This window comes from Camelina sativa, chromosome 15 (assembly GCF_000633955.1).
Source record: "Camelina sativa cultivar DH55 chromosome 15, Cs, whole genome shotgun sequence".
In the NCBI taxonomy this organism is placed as follows: Eukaryota; Viridiplantae; Streptophyta; class Magnoliopsida; order Brassicales; family Brassicaceae; genus Camelina; species Camelina sativa.
In genome coordinates this window covers 18,145,040-18,161,159 of record NC_025699.1, presented here as the reverse complement: position 1 = coordinate 18,161,159, position 16,120 = coordinate 18,145,040, and the positions used below count along the sequence as shown (strand labels likewise).

The 16,120-nt window shown below is 37.9% G+C and overlaps 2 protein-coding genes across 2 annotated transcripts; one reads left to right on the top strand and one right to left on the bottom strand.

Annotated features, from left to right (window-relative positions):
- Positions 990–2,319, top strand: LOC104747111 (probable E3 ubiquitin-protein ligase XERICO). The gene is made up of 2 exons (XM_010468682.2): positions 990–1,248; positions 1,480–2,319. The coding sequence occupies exon 2, from the start codon at positions 1,578–1,580 to the stop codon at positions 2,061–2,063; it is 486 nt and encodes a 161-aa protein (XP_010466984.1). The 5' UTR covers positions 990–1,248; positions 1,480–1,577; the 3' UTR covers positions 2,064–2,319.
- Positions 3,524–9,435, bottom strand: LOC104747112. The gene is made up of 15 exons (XM_010468683.1): positions 8,983–9,435; positions 6,983–8,850; positions 6,458–6,634; positions 6,299–6,370; positions 6,124–6,204; positions 6,012–6,049; positions 5,844–5,931; positions 5,632–5,757; positions 5,098–5,292; positions 4,933–5,012; positions 4,750–4,819; positions 4,568–4,672; positions 4,310–4,415; positions 4,087–4,174; positions 3,524–4,006 (listed from the first exon to the last, which is right to left on the bottom strand). Exons 1-15 carry the CDS (start codon positions 9,365–9,367, stop codon positions 3,817–3,819), a joined length of 3,669 nt encoding a protein of 1,222 aa, XP_010466985.1. The 5' UTR covers positions 9,368–9,435; the 3' UTR covers positions 3,524–3,816.

Sequence of the window (16,120 nt, the reverse complement as noted above, 5' to 3'; positions counted from 1 at the left end):
ACATAAATTTGTAAAGGTTTTCAGGTTTCAGGGCGTATATTTGTAGAGGTTTTCTCATTTCAATGCGTAATTTTGTAAAGATTTCCGGTTTCAAAACGTAAATTTGTAGAAATTTCATGGTTTCAGAGCAAAAATTTGTAAAGATTCTCATGTTTCAGAGCGTAAATTTGTAAAAGTTTTCCGGTTTCAGAGCGAAAATTTGTAAATATTTCCAGATTTCAAAGCGTAAATTTCTAGAGGTAATTTGTAAAGGTTATTACGTAAATTTGTAAAGTTTTTTCCGGTTTGAGAGCATAAATTTAGAGAAGTTTGCTCTGTGTATACTCGTGAGATTTGAAAGTGTTGTGTAATTGATATGATATTTGACAAAAGAAATTAACTTTTTGATGACATGTCTTGCAAATTGGGAAAGATAAGATAAGAACATTACTACATTAGTCTGCATACTATCAATAACAATAAGGTAGCAAATAAAGTAAGTAAACCCATAACCAAAATCCAGAATAGGTAGGTTCAGTGTAAGGTTATTTTAAAAAGATGGGATAAGAGTGGCCTACACCACTTTCGTCTGTTTACATTGTGTTACAGGTGTCGCCAATTTACCAACTTGATTTTGGGGATTAATGGTGTCATTTAGCAAATGATTTGTTGATCGATATATAGCCAATACTTTTGATAAAACTTCGCAAACAAACAAACAGACATTCAGAGTTTAGTTTGTACGCGACCAAAATATTAATAGGTAATCTTTTACCCTAAGACCTAAGACGTGGAAGACTACTTGACGTTACATATACAAACCCAAGACTAAACTGTAACAAAGTTAATCTTCTGGTTACAAGATTAAAGGGCAAAGGTACTAGACTACTAGTAGTACAAGAAGTAGTAGCCCTTGGTGTGCCATATTTACAAAACCCAAACCAGCAAACTGTGAAGTGTTATGAAAGGAGACATCATCTCTTTTGTGATTGCAACACTNAGTCTCGTTCCCCTAATTTTTTGATTTTTTTTCCATAGAAAGATTAACCTTTGATTGGCCCAGAAACACGTTTGATTGATTATTTGTTCTTGTTTCTTTCATAAAGTTTGCATCTTTCAGAGGTTTTGATCCGTGTTTCTTGATTTAGGGTCAGAATATTGTGTGTTGTACGGATTAGACGCGTCTGTGGAACTAATTGTACAAAGATTCTTGAACCCTTTTGAGACTGATTAGTGTTTTCTGGGTTTGAGGCACCTCGAACGATTGGAGTAAAATCAACTTGATAAAGCTTTGTGCTTTGGTTTTGATTTGTTTTTAAGATATAGAGTTATTTCTCTTTCTGGATCAAGATCATTATATGAGACCTCCAACTGTATTGATTGCTCATACTAGACATTGAAATCTATGTGCTTTGGTTGGAGTGTTTTAAATTATCAGTTTATTTGGTTGAGTCCTTCTTCAATGATGTGCTGACTGTGTCCATAATGGTGTTTTTACAGATCACATACCTTGTACCGACAAAGATTTGATCAAGATTTACATCTTGTTTCAAGAATCCAGAGCAAACCCGTTGTAGCAGTTTCCAAGAATCGAAAGAATGGGTCTATCGAGTCTTCCTGGTCCATCAGAAGGAATGCTATGTGTGATATTAGTTAACACAGCATTATCTATCTCCATCGTCAAAGGCATTGTTCGGTCGGTCCTTGGCATAGTAGGAATCCGTCTCTCGCCACCTTCATCCTCGCCTTCCTCAGTGACTGCGTCTTCAGAGAATCCAACTTCAGAGCCTTTCGATTTCCGGGTTTGCCAGCCTGAGAGTTTCCTTGAGGAATTCAGGAACCGGACTCCGACGCTTAGGTTTGAGAGCTTGTGCAAGTGCAAGAAACAGGCGGACAACGAGTGTTCGGTTTGCCTGTCGAAATTCGAAGGGGATTCAGAGATCAACAAGCTAAAGTGTGGCCACTTGTTTCACAAAACTTGCTTGGAGAAATGGATAGACTATTGGAACATCACTTGCCCACTGTGTAGGACTCCTCTTGTTGTTGTGGCAGAAGACCACCAGCTTTCTTCTACTGTTTGGTGACTGCTTTTCACTGTATAGTGCTTTTTTTGTTTTTTTGTTTGGGTGTGTTTGTTTATGTACAGCTACTTTACTATGAATTAGGCTGCGTCGCGGTTGATTGTCGAACAGATTTAGACCGGGGATGGGTAATCTGATGTACATATCTTGTGAGTTATATATATACACCCATGTGTAATGGAGCTCTTGTGTGAACATAGTTTTCATGTATCTATGTGAGTGTGTGTGTGGATTAAGGCCTCAGGTTTACAAAGTCGTATGAGCAATTTGCTATTCAAAAAGTAAGATTGGATCATAGTCTCTTTTCAAGTTACATTTCTCTAACCAAAAAGATACAAAAGCGCAAGAAAGAGAGTTTTTCTGAACCTGCATGTAGTTGTGGGGTGGAGGATGATCCTGGTCTCACGAGCGTAAATTTTATCTAGATTTCCCAGGTTTTATGGCGTAAATTTGTAGAGATTTTTCGGTTTCAGGGCGTACCCTAATATAGTAAAGAGTAAATTTGTAGAGATTTTCCGGTTTCAGGGCGTAACCTGATATAGTAAAGAGGGTTAAGAAGTGATAGGACATAGGGTTAAGAAGTGATAGGACATATGGAGGGTAGAGATTAGAAGTTGTGATCAACGGAGGAAACTATTTGGAGCTCAAAGACAAATTTGGATCATTCATGACTCATGAGATTTGTGTTGAGATTGTTATCTACTTTCTTCTCCATTTTGTTCTCAGTCTGTTTTGAGAATTTTTGTTGAGATTGTTATCTACTTTCTTCTAAATTTCCTCTATGTTTGTTTCGCGAATTCTCTTGGTTATTTACTTATTGTAGCTTGAGTTGTTTCTTCCTCTATGCTCTAGCAATTTAAGAAGTGAACATTGTAACATTATAATGGTTGGTTTGTTCTAATAGAGAAATTGTAGTTTATATGTAATATAAATTTGTAAAGGTTTCCAGATTTCATTGCGTATATTTGTAGAGGTTTTCTGATTTCAATGCGTAAATTTGTAAAGATTTCCAGGTTTCAGAGCGTAAATTTGTAGAAGTTTCCTGGTTTCAGAGTTGTAAATAGTTCCAGGTTTCAAGGCGTAAATTTCTAGAGGTTTGAAAACGTAAATTCAGAGAAGTTTGCTTCGTGAGATTTGAAAGTGTTGTGTAATTGATATGATATTTGACAAAAGAAAGTAACTTTTTGATGACATGTGTCTTGCAAATTGGGAAAGATAAGATAAGAACATTACTACATTAGTCTGCATACTATCAATAACAATAAGGTAGCAAATAAAGTAAGTAAACCCATAACCAAAATCCAGAATAGGTAGGTTCAGTGTAAGGTTATTTTAAAAAGATGGGATAAGAGTGGCCTACACCACTTTCGTCTGTTTACATTGTGTTACAGGTGTCGCCAATTTACCAACTTGATTTTGGGGATTAATGGTGTCATTTAGCAAATGATTTGTTGATCGATATATAGCCAATACTTTTGATAAAACTTCGCAAACAAACAAACAGACATTCAGAGTTTAGTTTGTACGCGACCAAAATATTAATAGGTAATCTTTTACCCTAAGACCTAAGACGTGGAAGACTACTTGACGTTACATATACAAACCCAAGACTAAACTGTAACAAAGTTAATCTTCTGGTTACAAGATTAAAGGGCAAAGGTACTAGACTACTAGTAGTACAAGAAGTAGTAGCCCTTGGTGTGCCATATTTACAAAACCCAAACCAGCAAACTGTGAAGTGTTATGAAAGGAGACATCATCTCTTTTGTGATTGCAACACTTCGGAAATGCAACGACAGAGTCTCAATATCCGAGGATATCCCAATCCAACAACATCCACTGCAGATTCTATTTCGTTCTTCAGTTGCTTCGACACAACACCGTCTCTTTTTGGGCCTGTAACTTCTAGTAATTCGCAAGGAACTACATCACCAGGATACTTCCCACTGTAACAGAAAGAACACACAGTTTCATTATCGGAGAGTCTTTAAAAACTTGATAGCTACTAAGCTGCTTATATACTTACTGAATCAAACATGCCACATCGAGAATCACATTTAGTTTTCTCAAGTTTGTGCAATCAAGAAAGCTAATCTGCAAATGAAGCTGCTCCGCTGCAATCAACAAGACATTAGTGTTCCTCTCTCAGACAGAACTAGTAATTAAAGGATTGCTACATTGCGCATGTGTTGGCCACTAATGTTAAACTAGTATTACCAAAATGGAAGTGCGAGGAGGAACTAGATTACCTGATGGAGAATCAAAGTTTCCTTGGATCAAATTTGGTATATTCATTTGAGCTAAATGAAATTCCTCAGCCACGTTAAGCAGATTGTGTAGGAGCAAACTGGTTTTCTGCATTCTCAGAGCAAAATGAGACAAATTTCAGAGGTCTGCTCACATAACTTGCAACGACATTCTCAATAAGAAAGAAAAATACCTGAGATGCTATGATAGTATTAAGAGAACCATAGCAACAAAAAAAGATCATTGAGACAGAAACACACCTGTGTAATCTCCAACAATATATTGGAACAACCAATATACTTTTGGGAGTCTTCAGCATTAAACAACGAGTTAAATGCAGTTGAAACATTCAGCCCTGGGAAATGCTGAAGAACAATGCCTTGATTAGAAACAAAAGGAATATGATGTATAAATGGAAGGAAAACAGCTTGGATGTCCATACCTTAACAAATGTATCACTCAAACTGTTTGAAACTAGTACATATGAAGGATGGCCAGGCTTTAATGTGAGCCTGCATATCCAAGAAATTGTTCAATAAAGTCCATAGCACTCATGTATATGCAGCAAAGTGTGGAAACAGATTAATCAAAAAATTTACGGAAAAGTGAAACCAACAGGACCAACCTTTGGTTTAAAAGGCCACTATAGTTTAGAACAATGCTTTGACAATCATTCCATTCACCCAAACTGTCAACTTTCCAGACCTGCCGACAGCAGAAGGGTCATTTTAAGTTAAGGAAAACACTTCGTTTTAGATCCCCATGTCTATAGATATAAGAGGGTATATACCAGAATATCCTGACGTATGGATCTGCAACTCATTCTCTTTTTTAAAGTATCTTCAGCAATTTTAATAGTGTCTGCATATGCCGGTTCTCCTGTCATTGTGTCGAACGTAGTAAAGCATTGAATCAACTTCTTGATTTTTGAGTCCAATTCTATGATCTCCTGTGTTATCTCTGCCCATTTACTAGTAATCATAACCTAGAAAAATGTTGATAGATAAGAAGTCTATTAATTACTTGGATTAAAACAAGCGTCAAAATACACAAAAACAGCAGAAGTGTAAATACTAATAAGATAAAACATAGCATCCATCTCTTATCTATATAATATCATGAGACACTGTGGACAGAACATTATATCTGAGATGTAAACATAAATTTTTCTGCAATAAGAGTGAAAAAGTCATCACCCTGAAAATTGTTCCATGCCTACCAAAAAAACAATTTGAGCCTCTAATAGAGTTGACGCGACCTAATAATTTGGAAGACTAGACACCCCAACATATTCCTGGAATGGTTTTCAAACTGGTCTAGTTACCTCATCAGCTTGGTTAGGATCTAACAAGCCAGTAGAACGGAAACCATGTTGACGTAGAAAGTTGGCACAATTCAACCTCAATGTTTCGGATGTTTGTACACCGGTGGTCACTGCTTGAAACTTTTTCTGCATATCATATAAGAGAAATTTGATCAAGCATGCAGAATCAAAGAAAATTTGAAAAGGAGGAACAACTTAAGTAAAGTAACTACCGTCATTATTTCTTCCTTGAGGTGCAGCAACTCAAGTTTGGCTTTTTCGTATGCTAACTTGCAGAGTAATGATCTACTCTCAGCATGTCTGCAATAATACTAACAATGAATGTTATACACTGGGCACTAATTTATTCGAAAAATATATAAAGGCAGTACAGGGATAACCTCTTTGTCTTAGCACCACTCAAGTCGTCACATACTTTCTACAATTAGAACAAGATCATCAGTGTACATTTATATAGAAATAATGATCGCAGAAGTTTTCTAATAGGCTAACCTGAGACTGAATTTGAAGACAAAGCATCTCACACAAATGAACCTTCTTCATGTGTGTTAATATATCTTCCACCTTACATATCTGCACTTTTGGAACATTAGTACTGCAACTATAAAAGCTAAAAGGAAACAGTCTCAGTAACCAGCTTGGGTTCCCATAGAGAGAAATAATATACCAGTCTTGGGTTCAGCTTATTAGCCAATGGATCAACCATTTGTTTGATTTCTTCTGATACTTTTCCTGGAATCTGCAAGGTAGTGAAATAGTAACTCGTTTGTATGAAGAAAAGTGGGACTAACTTCCAATAACATAATAGGTTATCACCAGTACTTACTTCTACCCAGTTCACTACTTGTCTACGAACTCTGCGGCAATCATGAGCATTGAACTTTCCATCACGGTGGTTCATCACTGAATTTGAAATATACTGTGTACTTCTCCCGACTTTGGGGCTACAATTTCTAACTGCACAATCAACATCTTCTGCTTTCCTTGACAATCTGGATGATCCCTGCAAATTACTATAGTTCAGAAATCTGGCTAAACATCAAAGTTATATCATCATATCATTTCATCCTTTGGGATAGCTTCGAAATTTGATAGTCTCCAGCGTATAATTTCTCAAGATCTTTGATGGAATCTGAGTCAAAATGTTCAATCTGAATGACCTCTTAGTGGGTACTTACTTCTTATAAAGGAATGATCTGGTTCAGCTGTTGGTGTAAAACAACCAATTTCGAAATTTACAATCATTTCAGAGATCCAGAGGATCTACTCACGTTCAGAAATGGAGTGTGTAATCCATTTTTCCCGTGGAGAGAAAGTTCTTCAAAACATGTACATGGGTCGAGAATTTTACCTTAGCATGTAAAGCCTCATTATTGCTTCTGTCCATAGATGACGAGCCAGAGGTGCTAGGAAGGGTTTCTGTAACTACAGAAGGAACATCTTCAGCTGAGATAACTTCTGTTTCACAATGGACTTTCAAATGATTATTATCCTTCAGAAGGAACTCGGCAGCACTGATGTCGGTTCTGTTTTGATTTTTATGCAGCATACTGTCCTTCTCTTTTCGTTTAGCAGAGCCATTCAAGAAGCCTGTGTCACTAAGTAATACGCCAGATTCTTGAAGCAATGATTGAACTTTGTCGGATAAGGTATTCAAAGAATTATTACTAGCGCATTCCTTGGTCACATTTCCATCCCCAATCTCAGATTTTTCGGTGGCTTTACTGTGCTGCTCTTGATCTTGAAGAATAACAAAATTCTTTGATGCTGACGTCGTTGCATTTGATGACACAAACTTCTCAGGGGTGCTGGCTGTCTGATTTCTTTGCTGTTGTTTAAAGAGTGAACCTTCTGTATCAGAAGTAGTATTTCCTTCTGGACTTCTGCGTGCAAACACATTACTAATGTCAGCAGCAGGGCTCAACGCACCACAACTGTTTTGATCTGGTACACCTTTCTTTTCAGAAACTTGAGTTCTATCATCGCTAGTGTCAACATCAGGGCTAAATGCAGCATTACTGCATTGATCTGGCATGTCTATTTTTTCTGAAACTGGTGTTCTATTATCACCCCTAGTGTCAATAGCAGGGCTCAATGCACCACTACTGCATTTATCTGGCATGCCCTTCTTTCCTGAAACTGGTGTTCTACTATCATCGCCAGTGTCGACAACAGGGCTCAATGCACCACTACTGCATTTATCTGGCATGCCTTTCTTCTCAGAAATTGGTGTTCTATTATCATGTTCGGATAACAAATCCTCCAAATTGGTAATGGGTATATCTGCATGAATTTCCATGTGGACATCTACTTCCCTGCCAATAGTTGATGGTGTAGTCATAGAACGGTTTCCAGATAATTGAAGCTTTGATATCTCAATTCTCTGAATAAGAGCAGAACCAGGGGAAGGTGGAATCAATCCAAGTCTGGATTTGCTTTTCTGAATGGTTGACAAGCTCTCAACTAGTGCCCGAGTTTCCCTGCTCATAAAGCTTCCACCATGTTTAGGGGAAGGAGTAACACAAGATACGGACTGGGGTAATAAACCAACTGAAAACGCACTTTGCCTTCTAATAGTTGACGAGGAAAGTGAAGCATCCTCTGTGTAATGTTGGCTTCCTGATTCCTGCAGCACTATCTGAGGGCGAGAGCAAGAACCAGAAGGTGACAGGATTTGACAAGCATCACTACTATCTATACCATGTGAGTCTTTATTAGCTTGAACGACGGGAATGCATCCATTCTGAGGGGACAAGGAAAAATCATGGATGGGGGATCTTGCTTCCACAGTATTGTCTTCAGGAAGCAATTCCTTGCTTTCATCTGCCAGTAGAGCTGCTAATGTAGGAGATATATAACCATAATCATATTTGCGAGAATTTTCACCAACGATACTCATATCATTTGAGTCTCTACCACCACTCCCCTTCTCAACAGGTAGAGGGGACTTTGGAAATAGCTTCTTAGGTTTCGTCAACAACACCATTGCACTTCCTGTATCAGATCTGGAGGTAACCTCAGTTGGTGTTTTCTCTTCTACTGGAAGATTACTCATAGGAGTCCTCACATCTCCAGACTCTGACCTCGCAAGACTCCGGAAATGCATAGAAAATGCTGTAGAGTCCATTGTCATTTCATGGTGGTCTTCAGAGATAGTAGCGTCAGACAGTCTTCCAGGATTGATAAAATGGGAAGACACAGGGCCGAAGAAACTGTCCTCTAATTAAAATAAAAAAAAAAGATTCAACTACATGAGTAAAGCACAGAACTTTATCTTCTCTTCAAGCCTATCTCTATATCAATTGCAACATTGAAATCAAAGGTAAATGGAGAATGAAATTGAAGGCGTACCGTCATCACTAGTAGCAGAGCCAACAGTGCTACCACCTGAAGATGGCGAATATTTTGGCCTCAAGAAGGATTTATTCAAGATTGGCTCATCTTCACCATCACCATCTCCATCTCCTTCAGTGTCTTCGCGGTCAGATAAATCGCCGAAAAACTTAATTACTTTATCCTCAGACTCTGACGTTTCAGCTTGTTCACCCTTCGCGGCGGAGGTGTTCGGCGGCGTCTCGTAATCTTCGTCCCGTTTGAAAATGTGGACGGAAGTGATTTCACGGTCGGCGAAGCTCACTCGCCTTAGTCGTTTCCGGCGCTGTGCTATAGATTCCTCGTCTGTTCCGATTCCGCCGGCCGTGTTGTTCATCGGATCTTCAGGCTTTTCCGACGCCATTGGGTAGAGAGGATTTGGGGGAATTTTAGGGTTTTTGAAAATTGAATTATTATCTGAAAATTATATTGTGCGGGAAAAGGGAAAACTTTTAGTTTATTGAAGTTTTTTTCTCCGACCTATATAATTGTTGTAAAAAATATGTTACGTTTAATTTTGTGGAAAAAAAAAATACGTTTAATAAAACGGTCAACAGACTAGATTAATTTTGGTTCTTAATTCTTATACTGGCTTTGATTAGTAACACATTTAACGGTAATAACTTTCGGTATTCGGGTTTTCGGGTTTACACCTATAGAATTCATTCGAATTTTTATACTATCGGGTCTGATTCGGATCAGATTCTTTCGGGTTTAGGTAAGTTCAGATATATCCGTATTCAAACAAACCATAATAATAGACAAAAAAACCATATTTTATCTTACTAAAAATGTTTAAACAAATCTATATATATAAATATTTAACGTTTTCATAGGACAGAATAACTAAAATGACAAAATAGTTTACGATATGTACCAATAAATGCCTGAGGTACTGGGTTTGAATCCACTTAGATGCATTTTTCAGGTTAGTTTCAGGTTTGAATCCACTTAGATGCATTCTTTGAGTATCAGATAATACTCAACCTGATCGGTATAACAACATATCACCCAAATCCAAACCGAACTGCTTATTTTGTTGCCTATTTCAGGTCGGATTCGGGTTCGGTTTTTGGATCTGGTTAATATGACCAGGGCTAATAGGCAATTAGAAATTCACACGCTAGTTTAGTTATTAATTGGGCTATGATTGGTGTCACCTATTAATATCGTTTGCAAACGAACCGTTCTAATAGTCACTAATCAATAAAACGGTTGAAAATTTTGGCTGGATAAAGTGGTTAAACCTTAGTTTTAGTGGTTGCAAACACCAAGTTCATTCACTTGGAGAAACCAACGCTTGCTGATGTACTGATGTACATAAGTTGCAAATTTTTATTTTGGCATTTTGTTCTTTGTTTTTGGCATTTGGTTCCTTTTTATCTAGCAAAAAAAAAATTCATATAATAAATTCATGAATTTTATATAAAAAAAGTTATATGACATTGAATATATTTAATTCAATTTCTTATAATTTATGATAATTTACTATCATAATCTATTATCGTTATGAAAAAAACTAATTCTTTAGCATTTTAACAATTTTTATTTAACTATGTTCATATTTCATATTATGAATTAAATAATAATTTATTATTCCATATTTTTCATTTTCCAACTAAACTATTTTTTTTACTAATTATTATAATTTATACTATTCAACCGCTACAAATGTTACCAATCAAAACTAAATACTCAACCGCTCTTTTTAACTCTACCGTCTTTTCCCTTTCTTATCTTTAACTGCTTTTTTAACCACCTTCTCTACAACTGCTTATAATTTTCTAACCACCTCGTTTAAACGTAGTCATCAATCAGACTTTGCATGAGCGATTGCAATAGGTGGATGAAACCCAACGACGAAGGCGGACCCATATGTAATGATGGGAGGTCAGCTCAGCTGCCCAAATTTTGGAAAATAAACATTTCTTTAATATTTTTTTAAAAAGATGATGAAGTTTAGAGATGAAAATAAAGAGAGAATTTTGAGTAAACTTGATTCTTTATTATAATTTTAGGATATCCTTACACTCTTGAGACACATTGTCTTAATATAGAGATCTAGAGAACAATCTAGAATATAATGACTCATAGTTACAACTGTGATACTCTAGTCATTATCCTTATCTTGCAGAACACCAAATCCGTTATGGAGAAAAGGTTCTGCATCAGGTACAGTCAACTTTGTCTTGACTTAAGAGTGTTGACTAGGCTTCTTTCTTGTTAGACTGTTTTCTGGCCCATCTCACATACCTCACCTATTAGAAATATAAAATAAATATCATATTCCTTAATGTTGCACATTTTTCATCCTCAAATTCAGATAACACCGTGTATGATTTACTTTCCTTTTAATTGTTGGTAAATATCCTTATTAGTGAGAAAAAGCTTGGAAATTCAAAATAAAAAATCAAAATTACTTAGGCTTATATTAGTAGATGAATACTATGCCAATGATTTTGTTGTTTTTTATATTAAAATATTTATGTATTTTAAGTTTCTATTCAATTGAATTAAATATTTTTTTGGTATTAATATTAATTATTTTTCAACCATTTTTCGAAATTTTGACATATGTTAAACTCATGTTTTCTCCAATGATATGAAAAGACAAGTAGAGTTCGAATTAATATTTGGTAGATGGAGCTAACACTGTATTTCACTTTAAAGTAAAACTAAATATTACTCTATATTTAGGGTTATTCTATTTTCTACTAACACTATTTTTAGAGTTACAAAATAGATATAAATATTGAAGAGAACTATACTCAAGTTTTAGAGTTACTCTATTTCATTGTAGTAAAAATATAGACTAACAGGATGTGTCTTTAGTCAAGTGGTTACATCACCACTTCTGCGATTAATCCCACCGGAGTTCTACTACACTAAGTCGCGTTACCCCACTGATTTCAAAACTAAACAGCAATGTTATTTCATAATATGTGTATTTTAAGGGGCTGTTATTGATTTATTGATTTGTAAATCCATATATAATTTTAAATTCCTTATTGATTACGAAAATCAAAACACTTGGATTTTAAAGGAACATGTTTTACACTTGGATTTGAATCTTCCTATTTTTCACTTTGAAATCCATTCAAATCCGTGTAAAACATAATTTGGATTTGAAATCCAAAAACAAATCATTAAACGAATAAAATGAGATTTTAACAAGTTATTATAAATCATAGAACCAATAGCACATTATTTTGATAAATATTTTAAAACGAGTGATTGAATAACATCTGATTTTTGTTTGGATTTTTAAATCTATTAAAATCATAGAACCAATAATCCCCAAAAAAAATATTCGTAACAATACTTGTTTCTGGAATCAAAACCAAATAGATAGACTTTAAGTCAAATGTTATTTTCTATGTGATATCCTCAAAACTAATAATCTCTCGGAAAGTATTTGTGGTTGAACTCCTCCATGAAGTCAGCCCAAGTCATCTCCCTATGCACTCTCCTAGCAGCCACTGATCTCCACCGCTCCTGAGCATCACCAATCAGGTTGTGGACCCCTATGTCCACCCAAAACTCCTCAGGACATCTAAGAGTCTGGAAGTTACGTTCCACACTCGTCCTCCATGCATTTGCAGCAGTAGGATCCGTACCACATGAAAACCACACAATATCTATGTTATGCATCTCCCTCAGCATAGACACATAACGAGCATGATCTCTCACATCCGCAACCACTGGCTGCTGCTCCTCCGCCACCACTGGTGGCACTTGAGCCTGAGCCGGAGCCACTGTTGGCAACCGCTCCAACACCTGTGCTAACAAGGTCGCAAGATCAACGCCTCCTCCAGGGACTCCACCTGCTAGGACTCCCACACCCGTAACCCTAGCACCACCGGCCACTCGAGGACCGACACTACCCCCACCGGCCACACTCATGGATCCCTCCTGAAGGCCCTGCGACTCGCCAACACCGTCAGCTGTCACACTCTGGTCCACAGTATCACTAACTGCTGGGCCTCTGCCCCTACAACGACCTTGGCCGCGTCCACGACCATAACCAGCAACATCTTACTCTCTAACCATCTGCACTACCATGAACAGAAGGCTAAGCCCTCAATTATATAGGACACAAAAAAAAACATAACTCACTGTGGAATCACACAGTAGGCTCGAAGAGGATGTTCTAGGACTCAATGTCACACACAATTGACTAACTCACATAATCAATCAAATCATGTAAATCTCAAACATCTACAACACAAAGTCTAGTGAACCCAAACCTAGAACCGTAAGGGCTTTGATACCAAACTAAAATGACCTGACCCATTTTTTTTTTAAATAATAAATAATAATAATAATAATAATAATAATAATAATAATAATAATAATAATAATAATATTAATATCAATAATAAATACTCTAAACTAGTGGTCCCAAACTGTGTAGTTTGTCGATGTTAGCATCGGACAATGGATCGATAGTGATCCAAGATCCTTGGTTCGTGGTGATGGATTGTTGTCTCCCATGCTTGAGAACAAAGCTTCTTCAATCACCGTCTTCTTGGTCAAGTCTTGAAACGACCGACCTTTTTTTTTTTTTTTAAAAAAAACTAATAAATAATAAATATAATATAATAAATAAACTACAACTAGTGGTCCCATATCCACTAGCCACCTAACCACAATCACAACCAACAGCGGAATAACAATACCAATACTCAATAAATAATATCCAATAAATATAATAACCAATAGAATAATATCCAGTATAAATTCCAATCATAAACTAATGATCCAAACAACATAAACCAGTGAACCAGCAATCCTAAGCACATTCTAGGACTCAACTCTAGCAACCTAACAGAAGCTAGACAACCAAGCGAACCACTAGAACATCCTCCTCTTCATTGCCTTGATTCCACGTTCACACTTTGCCTTTACCTGCACCACAAACACATATTGCAATGCATGAGTATTTTATAAACACTCAGTAAGGCAATCCTCCCATCTACTGGGCTATACACACAAGCAATAGAGTATCAATAACCAACACACAACAATCAATGAACGACAAGTAACAAACCAGGACTCGGCATCGACCGACGCTAACAAGCATCGACCGATACCAATTAGGGAAGCATCGATCGACACAGAAGCTGCATCGACCGATGCAAGTACACTTGCATCGACCGATACCCAATCTGCATCGACCGACACATGCTCGACGTAACGAAAAGCCCTATAATTTTACGCGCCGTCCTCGCACTTGCATCGACCGACGCAAGTTATGCATCGATCAACGCAACATCGAGCACCGTGTTTTCCCGAAGCTTCTCGCCGGATCTTCATTCCTATAACGACGAAACTCGATCCCCAAGCCACAAGAAAGCTTACTAATGTCCATAGCAATGATCTAACAAGCCTAACATCACACAGCAAGCAGATTAAAGAATCCTCTAGCTTAGATAAGCCATTGTCATGCACTTACCTTTGCCACAGAAGAAACTGAACCTCACACAACCAAGAACAAGCTCCTAGGAAGCTCCTACGTCGATCCCAGCTACAGATTTCACCAAGAAACGCCATAGATCTCCAAAAATCACCAAGAACTCTCAATCACTTTTTCTCGCTTTTCGTTTCTATCAAAAACGGCCACAACCCACGACTAATGAGACAAAAACGACTTAAGGGTTTTCCCTTTTCCCTTTTGCCCAAAACGCAGCGTTTGACTTAAGACAAAACGCAGAGAATTGAGTCAGCATCGACCGATGCTCCAACTGCATCGATCGATACACACCCTAAACCGGGATTCTGGTTCGCGGGTGTTATAATTCTCCCCCACCAAACTAGATTTGTCCTTGAATCTCGAACAACCATCAGCCAAGGACTCCCACGCAACCGTCTCCATGGCCTGCACTCCTCCGACCGATCTACAGAAGGTCACCTCTAGGCGATAGACTCACGCTCCAGGCGTCATTTGCTCTCGACTTTTGGACTTTCCTTTTTCTCATAGGCCTAAACCTTGAGTTCTTATTGGCTCCTCATCAGACCTAAGTCTGCATACCAAATGTTGGCTCCTCATCGGGCCTAAACCCGCATGCCATAATATATAAGGAAAAATCCAAACTCGTCTCTCGGGTCGTCACCCTACAGCGCACCTCCGGACCGTCGTCCGAAGTCGATATACCAACCATACTCCCAAGCCACAAAGTCTCTGAATATGGCAGTACTAGGAGAACCTAAGTCCTCCAAGAGCTGCGAGCAAGCAATTCTGAACACGTCTAAGTCTTATCCCTATCCAGGTTTCCTTCCCGTGGCTCGCGTAAAAACATCTCAATGTCCTACCAACCACATATCCCCTCACTGGAATACCTTATGACCACACAAGGATCATATACATGCCACAAGACCAAAAAAATGTCCTAAACAGGACCGCCACAAAGGCCAAACAATCTGTCCTAAAAAGGACCGTCACAAAGACCAAACAATATGTCATAAACAGGACCGTCACAAAGACCAAAAAATCTGTCCTAAACAGGACCGTCACAAAGACCAAACAATCTGTCCTAAATAGGACCGTCACAAAGACCATATGTNGTCATGTTAGGCTGAAGATCCTCAGGAATCTTAGCCAACACCTGCTCACCCTCACGGAGACAATTCCGCAACATAGATACATCTAAAACCTTATGGAATGCACGCATCACCTCAGGTAACTCCAATCTATATGCCACTGGTCCAACCCGCTCAATCACTCTGAATGGACCCATATACCTCAGAATCAACTTAGTCTCTGACAACGACCTGTTCGGACCCCGCAACATGGCCATCTCGAGGTACACTCTGTCTCCTACCTGAAACTCAAGATCTCTCCTCCTCCTATCTGCATAACTCCTCTGCCTATCCTGAGCCTCCTTCATGTTCAGCTTGAGAACCCGAATCTTCTCTGAGGTCTCCTGAACAAAACTAGCACCAAACATGCTCCTCTCCCCCACCTGAGTCCAACATAATGGTGTACGACATGGTCTCCCATACAAAGTCTCATATGGAACCATCTTAATACTCGCCTGATAACTGTTGTTGTAAGCAAACTCTACCAGGTTCAGGTGATCTGCCCAATGGCCACCCCAATCCAACACACACATCCTCA

Excerpts from the sequence above, each read along its gene's own strand:
- LOC104747111 (XM_010468682.2), top strand. The coding sequence starts at position 1,578 with ATGGGTCTATCGAGTCTTCCTGGTCCATCAGAAGGAATGCTATGTGTG.
- LOC104747112 (XM_010468683.1), bottom strand. The coding sequence starts at position 9,367 with ATGGCGTCGGAAAAGCCTGAAGATCCGATGAACAACACGGCCGGCGGA. Across the intron at positions 6,371-6,457 it reads AAGTAGTGAACTGGGTAGAA|ATTCCAGGAAAAGTATCAGA; the intron begins GTAAGTACTGGT and ends ACTACCTTGCAG. Across the intron at positions 4,673-4,749 it reads TGAGTGATACATTTGTTAAG|CATTTCCCAGGGCTGAATGT; the intron begins GTATGGACATCC and ends ATTGTTCTTCAG.